At 40.4% G+C, this 7,973-nt stretch overlaps 1 protein-coding gene across 1 annotated transcript; it reads left to right on the forward strand.

Moving 5' to 3' along the window:
• Positions 1–1,289: 1,289 nt before the first annotated feature.
• Positions 1,290–7,426, forward strand: LOC111674349 (the record flags this gene model as incomplete). Its single annotated transcript, XM_023434366.1, has 3 exons — positions 1,290–1,501; positions 1,918–1,994; positions 7,151–7,426. Coding segments are annotated over 3 exons (565 nt in total), but the record flags the coding sequence as incomplete, so codon positions are not given.
• Between the last annotated feature and the right edge of the window lie 547 nt (positions 7,427–7,973).

A 7,973-nucleotide genomic window follows, 5' to 3' on the forward strand; every position in this document is an offset into this window, starting at 1 on the left:
GAATCCACGGGGCCTGAGGTAGATGGCTCGACGATGGAGCGTTTGGGATTTGCGACAAATGTCTTCCAGGCTTTTTGGAACGCACGCACACATTCCTTGCGACTTGTCATTTTGGCTTCGCTCTCGAGAGTCTTTCCGCTCGACGGTCGGGCGTCTCCGTCTCTCTTCGGCGCCGTTCGACCGCGTTGGCGCGGTGGCTTTGGGTGAAAGTGCTGTAACCCATACAACATATAAAAAGTGAATTGAAAACGAAATGAAACGCTGTGACACAGCATTTCTCTGCTGTAACAATTCAAGCAAAAGAACTTTCTTCATAAAATTGTAACTGGGAATGATAAATGGGTATTGTACGACAATCCCAACAGACAAAAGTCGTGGGTACATCCACGTGAGCCATCAACAAGTACTGCCAAACTGAATATTCACGATAAGAAACTGTTTCTGTATATTTGGAAGGATTTTCAAGGCATTATATATTATGAGTTGCTGAAACCCTTTGAAACTGTTAATTCTGAACGTTATCGACAGCAACTCATTTGTTTCAATGACGAAAACGACCGAAAAGTACCATTTACCGGCGCTTGAAACATACAGGTGATTTTGCTGCACGATAACTCGCGGCCGCATAGGGCAAAAGCGACTTTGGAAGTTATTATTTCTTCTTTGGGCTGGGAAATTCTCCCGTGTGCGGCCTATTCTCTGGACCTTGCCCCTTCTGATTATTACCTGTTTCGATAGTTTCAGCATCACTTGGTGGATTCCGACTGTCGGTTTCCCGAGGAGGTCAAAAAAACCATCGATGTCTTTATTAAGTTAAAACCACCGTCATTTTACCGAGGCGGAATTTGCCAGTTGCCTAAGAAATGGCAAAAGTGTGTGGAAAATGATGGGACTATTTCGATGATTGACGGAATATTCGTTTTTTGTGAATAAACAGTACAATTATGCTAAAAAGGCACTAAACTTATTTATACTCCTAATAAATATAAATGTGAATATCAGAAACATAGATAGTTAAAACAATCTTTTTCACTGACTTCGATTAAATTTCATTACGGGTTTTACTTCACCGTCAATGCACAGAATCACATAATATATAAAAAAAACTTCTGTATTTTTGCAATACGATCCAAATATTTGTTTATACAATACAGAATTCACCCACTACTGCTTAAGTGTCGCTAGTTAATGCTAAAATAATGTCAAAATAAAGTGATACAGTTACAGGATTTCTCAATGCTTTTATAAATTGAAATGGTAACAAATAACGTTTCTTATCCTCATAACAGACTCAGCGATTTATTGGCATCGGAAGATTCTTACTTGAGAGGACGAGTAGCGATAACTTTTACAGCATTAGCACGTTATTTGGAGGGCAGAAACTCGATTTTGAAAAATGTCATTACGGTCAGCAACTTGGCCAAAGGCCTCGAAGATCATTTGGCTGTAGTTCGTATACAAATGGCTAAGACAATTGAAATGTTGTCTCGATACTGGCCTGGTAAGCTAATAATTACAATTTTTGCCTTATTGAATTTACGGGACCAGATTTCGACACTAGATTTCTTGAATCAATTTCATGGCATTCGGATTTTAAAAGCAAAATTGCAGAAACTATTACTATTTTCTTTTTTTAGTAATTTTTGCTGACTCATTATTCAAACAATACGAACATATATCCAAACTAATTTTAGAAGTTAATAATGAATAATTAAATTGTTTCTGAATTAAAGAAATCACTTTTTTTCAATACGGGGTTTCGTTCATCCGTCAATTGAACGAGTGTCCGTAGAAACAGTATGACATAAAATGTCTACAAGTCTCGTGTTAATATTAATAATTGTTGACTATAACAAAATGCATTCTCGTCTACAGTTGTACAGCACTAATGTGACTATTTTTAATGAATTCTTTAAGCTGCGGAAGATCTCTGCACTCATGGTTTTGTTGATCTCATCGTGGAGCAAATTTCACGCGAGAAAAAGGATATATTGGTCAGTATTAATTATTATTTTACTAGGAAGAAACTTCCTTAAATTTAGTTAAAGTGATGTCGATAGTCTCTAGTAGATATACATAAAAAACCTCGTAGCGTTGAGTGACGTGGAATCGCGCCTTGCCCATTGAGTTCGAGCGAGACGCTACAGAGTTCTATACAGTAAGGACAGAGATTTCAGGATTTGGGGAAATGGAAAAATAATTTCTTCATTGCTACAGATAAAGAAATAAACTTTCGATCAACTCAAAAATTGCAACAAAAAATCAGGAATTTTTTTTAAATGTACCGGTTTAAATGTACTGTGCTTTCTGCTATCTACGTAAAGATATGGCACGATAAAGTTTTCGGCGATCTCAGAAACGTTGTTCTTATATCGTCAGAGTCGTCCTTCCAGTCATGGACTACCATTTTCGCACTCACATGATAGGTCAACCTTCATACGACTTTTCGTACGACATTCGATGGCGCCCCTTGGGAAATGAAAATGAACTGCAGCACACAGCGCTGCAACGATCGATAATCACACCGAGTACGACACGTCAACGCGCCGAAGATGAAAAACCAATCAAAATTGCGCTTAATCTCGTGGTCACTTCTGTTGCAATTCTGATTGGTTTTTATCCTTGATGTGTTGATACGCCGCATCTTGAAATCGATAACATGACATTTTTTCGGGTTAGACTGTTACGTAGGCACCTTCCGTACCCTAACATAGGGAAAAACCCTATTTTTCAATCACCGGAGCTAGCCATGGAAATCTGAGTACAGAAACGCGATTAGGAAACTCTTGCGAAAGAATCCAACGAGTTCATCGGCCAAACGGCTCCAAAAGTCATTGACCGACCCGGGGCAAACAACCTGACGACTCCGCAACGCATCAGCACGACTCAGAAACGCCACCCTCACCTGGGCCCTAGGGAACCCACACCAATTGGAACATCCTGCTAATAATACCAGCAGTCCGATCAAGACGGCAGTCATAATGTCATTAGTCGAAAGTCTTTAGTCAATTGTCAATAAGTCAACGTCAGTCGTCATCGAAACTTCGAGTGGAGCTCCTGGTCCCCGGTACTCCGTTCCTAGCGAGTCAGAGACCGAGACCAATGGACTCCCTGCCAAGGACCACTTTCCTGCGAGCTGCAGTAGCGCCATCCGGTACTCCAGCGATCCAACCTCCGAGTCAGGACTATACGGCGGCACTGCGACTTCTGTTGGACGGGAGGCTTTTAGGAGACCTCCAGCCCTAGGGCACGTCATGGGACGAAGGTGTTCACGCACAGTCATCCGACCGGGTCGATCAAAAGAGACTGTCACCGATTACGGCCGCTTAGCAAGCCAGGTAGAGGATCCTTCGCAAGCTCGATTCATCCTCATTTTCATTCTAGTTTATTTATTAACCCTTCATCTTCGACAAAAACCGAATTCTAACCATTATCGCGATTTCCATGCCTTGCTTCGGTTATCCGGATAGATTAAGAATCCATCGACTTCCATTAAACAGCTGAGCCCGAATCTCAGCAGCGCGAAGCAGAATCACGCGTAGACCGCCATTAAAACAGTAAGAAATTCCCGCATCAGCACTCCGGCGTCCAGTAACCTGCCACCGCTAAAGCACGCTATCGCGACATCTGAACCGCCGCGACGCGGAAGTATACTAACCTAGAGAAATTAGGTCAAGGCACCCCGGTTGCCCTCCCAGCTGATTGTAGTTCAGACCTCACGGACGAATAAATGCAAACTATCTTAATACACTAGCCACATTGCCATTCGTTCGCACCCCTTTTTTATCCTCACTCCTCTAGATCCCACCAGAGGAATTGATCTGGCCGCTCGAATCAATCCCCTCACAAAATTAAAATAATCGTTACGCGCAAGATTCGGGTAATCTCTATCCGAATCACCCCGGCCTCGCATCCGCACGGCCGCCCCGTAACATTGGATTAAGGGGGTTTTCCCTGACCCACGTGCTCAGATCGGGAAAGGACGGGAAAGGAAATGATTCTCAGTAAGAACGGCTTATTCTACCAACGGTGCGTTCTATGTGTTCACCACCGAATCGACAAAGGAATATGGAAACATGGGAGCAAAGGTTCTTTGGATAATTAGCTTTGGGTTGGGATTCATATCGGTCTTAATAACCGTCCTCGTGTCTCTCCGTGTTTTCCCTTCCCCACTTCTCGAATTCTGCCCGATGCGTTTGATTTGAAATTTGGCCGTTGGTAGGATCGAAGTCCAGAGTTGCTAACACATTGTTGACCGGCAATTTGACAGCGCTAGTCAGTCCGGCACGAGTTAACTCGTGATCGGTCAACAACGTGTTAACTTAGAACTTCAATGAGAAATTGGGATCTAATTCGGGATGGCTGATCAGCCCTGTTTCAACTAATGATATCTAACTATTTTGGGCTCGCGGGCTAAAATCAACCGCGTGTTTATGTGTCTTCCGGAGTTATTCCCTCCGGGTTTTAGTATCACATACACTATGTTATCCAGCCGCGAATATTGGCCAGGTTAAGGTTTCGTGGAACAGGAACTCCGATTTCAATCGCAACGTGCGATTTGGGGGATACGAAGGTAGGATTTTCGTACAGGATTTTAGTGAACTAAAATGTGGGTGTGATCGCTATGACAGCCCCACTGCCTCGTTCGTCATAATTCTAATGCCTTTGTCTTTACTTAAATAATCATGCGTTACCGGACTCTTGTGAGTCAATTTCCCGAATCCGGTTAATTTCAATTGTATCTCTACGGATTTTGAAGTCGAACGAGTTATTCCCTGCTTTAATATTTTGTAATTCCCTTTACCTGAATCCTGCCTAATTATGTCATGTAAAACTTTCCTGGTCGTAAATTTATCTGACACTCTCTCGTCTGTCGTACGGCACTGATCAATGGTAAATTATTGTAAATCGGGCAGCCGACTTCCAGGTTAAATATCTTCACTTATTTTTTGTATTACAATCTTGTCTCTTTAATTTACTGTCGGATTCATTTCTTTTTCAGTCGGGTACCACGCCTATTTCCTGTTCTTTATTTTCTTAAGCGGAATTATTTTTCGAGTTGGCATTATCAGAATCCCTTTTTAAGAGTTTGCGTAACACAGTCTTACCCCACCCTCTCTGAATTTTGGTGCGAGCGCTCTGAGCTAGCTGGCCGCTCCGTGCCGATTACCTCGGCGACGGACCGCCTGAGAAGAGTATTTTTTAGTCTATACGAATCGTGTTTCTGATGCTTTTAGGTGTCATATGAGTATTGGCCTCCGGGGAAGCCATTGAGTTGTTTTGGTGGAGTTTGAGTCTTCCTGGACCTTCAGTTTTTGGTAATTTTGTGATCTCTCGAGCGATCGCGCCAAACCGGCCAAGCGAAGGTGACGCGGGATTGTCGAGGCGCTGCGGGCCTCGATCGGTTCGTCGTTCTCTAACGGAAATCATGTCTTCGCCTTAATTTATTCAATGAAATCTGTTCCAGTGTGTAATTAACCTTTGCATGCTTTAAGTGCGGCACACTCTTCCCTGCAAACCTCCGTTATTTTCTCGAATTGGATCAAAACTTATTACAAATGCACATTCAGACTATTGGAAAATGCAACTAAAAAATGGATCTTTTCAAACCTGTAGACTAGAAGATTCTCTTAAATAAAGATAACTGATACACATGGGGTGGGATAACGATGAGACGAGGAAGAAAAAAGAAAGCTTGTGACGGTAGTTTGAAAAATTAGATGCAGTCCTTTAAATTCTTTAAATGGTTGGAAAGTTGGACACACACGGCACTTTTGGATTTCAATGAGTATTTATAATAGATTCAGAAATCGAATGTTGATCAGGCTTGCTCCGTAAATTTAAAAAAAAAGCTGTTTTCCAGGGGTCTTTATGCATTCGACCAATTAGATGCGCATTTACCCCGAAAATTCGGTGGTGAGGTTGAAAATTCTAGAGGTGGGAAAATCTTGGTTTTAGTTGAAAGTGCCGTTTTCCGATATCTGGGTCTTAGCCGGAATCCATGCCGATTATATAACTCACCACGTAGGGTGGATTAGGTGTTAAATTATCTTGTATTCCTTTGCGAAAGAATGTTCTGAAACTATGGCATATTGTGTACTAAGAAGGCAAAGTCGGTCTTTTTGCACCCAAGCTGACTTTGCAAGACAAATCATATATTCGTGGGCACACTAACCAAAGACTAATATTGCAACCACGTGGCGCATAAAAGACCTTAACTCCGGGATGCATATAGTACTTTATATAATAAAAGAATGGTTTACGCGCCTTTTTGCGTATACGCGGAATAGAAATATGAGCACGTTATCGTCCTAGGACGTATTGAGGCTCGTGATATTGAGGATGTTTCGGGTTGAAATTCCACTGACATTAGATCATTAAGGTGTCATGAAAGTGTCATTTATGACACACACACACATCAAGTAATCAAAATATTCATTAAACTTCTCTCCAAACTGAGTGCACTGAATAATTTGACATTTTAACACGTGATTATAAAAGTTCCAATGAACATTTTAAAATTCGCAAAATTTTATTTTTAGAAAAAAGTTTATTTATCTCTAATAATAATAAGTAACTTTTTTAGGAAAATGAAATTTTCTGAACTTTAAGATCCTCATTAGGACCTTCATAATCACATCTTAAGGTTTCAAATTGTTCGAAACACCTAGTTTGGAGAGGTTTTATAAATATTTTGACGTTTTGATACATGTAGAATCACCTTCTCGTATCACCTTAATGGCGTAAGTTATGAAATAATTGTAAATGACTAACTACAAGGGGTAGATTAAATGAGATGCAACAATGTATGAGATTATTAAGTACAAATTACTTAAAATAAGTTAAAATTGTTAAGTACATTCCTGAATCGAGTAAAATTATAACAAATTTATAATGATAGTTTATTGAAATTACATTGGAAAAAATTCAAATGCAATTCGTTAAATTCAAATTAAATGCGTAGCAAAACTGAAATGGTATTAAAACTGAGATGTTGTTCAACATTAATTGCTAAACGTGATTACCCAAATACTTTCTTAACAAAACTTCTGACAAATTTCGAAGTCTTTCCAGTATAATTTTTGGAATTATATTAATTGTCAAATATTAAATATATATTTTATTTGACTATTTCTGTTACTCTTTTAAGTTAGTTCACTTGGAAAGTCTGCAGTCCTTGTTAAGCACGAATGTGAAAATTCACGCAATCGAAATCGGGACTATGGAGAAATTAGTGGACTTGTTGAAGAGAAAAGATGAAGCGGTATTGAGTGGATCCTTAGCTTGTTTGATTGTCCTTTGTCAAGAACCCATGGGAAAGCAAAAGTCTATTGACATGGATCTTCTGAGCATTTTGAAAGAAAAATTGAATGACCCGGTATGGAATTACTCAAAATACAGAAACACTACTCAGATAGAAATTTGATCACGATTTTTTACTAGCTACTTTTCTCCAATTCTATCTTGCCGCTTGCCAGCCAAATTTGCCAGTTATCAACGAGGTTTCCAACGCTCGGGCTGACAAATTATTACCTACACGGAACAAGTACATATGGTATACGTATATAAGATGCCTGGCATAAATATTGTGACGTGTGGTACATTTTGGTTGCATCACGAATCGTCCAATACTTGCGATTTTGATCATTTATAAGGTTTTCAATGATCCAGGGCCTAGCGGTCACCCATCTCAGGGGACGAAAACATGACATTTGATTATGTAAATATTTCGGCGCTGACGTTTCAGGACAAATTTAACTATTGTTTGAAATTTCGCATTCATTTCCCGTGAAACATTCGTCTTTAGTGCGATTAGGGCGCGTTCTTGGCCATTTGCCGAGAATATTTTGTAGAATATTTGGCCGAATGTTCAAGAGTCCGCCAAATTCCGGTAGATTTTGGCAAAAATTTAGCCGATTAGGCCTGAACGTTAACAGCGCCGACCTTGTGGAGGCCGCCCGCTCGCTACCGTT

Source organism: Orussus abietinus, unplaced genomic scaffold (genome assembly GCF_000612105.2).
Source record: "Orussus abietinus isolate OABI.00-Male unplaced genomic scaffold, Oabi_2.0 scaffold1042, whole genome shotgun sequence".
NCBI classification, from domain to species: Eukaryota; Metazoa; Arthropoda; class Insecta; order Hymenoptera; family Orussidae; genus Orussus; species Orussus abietinus.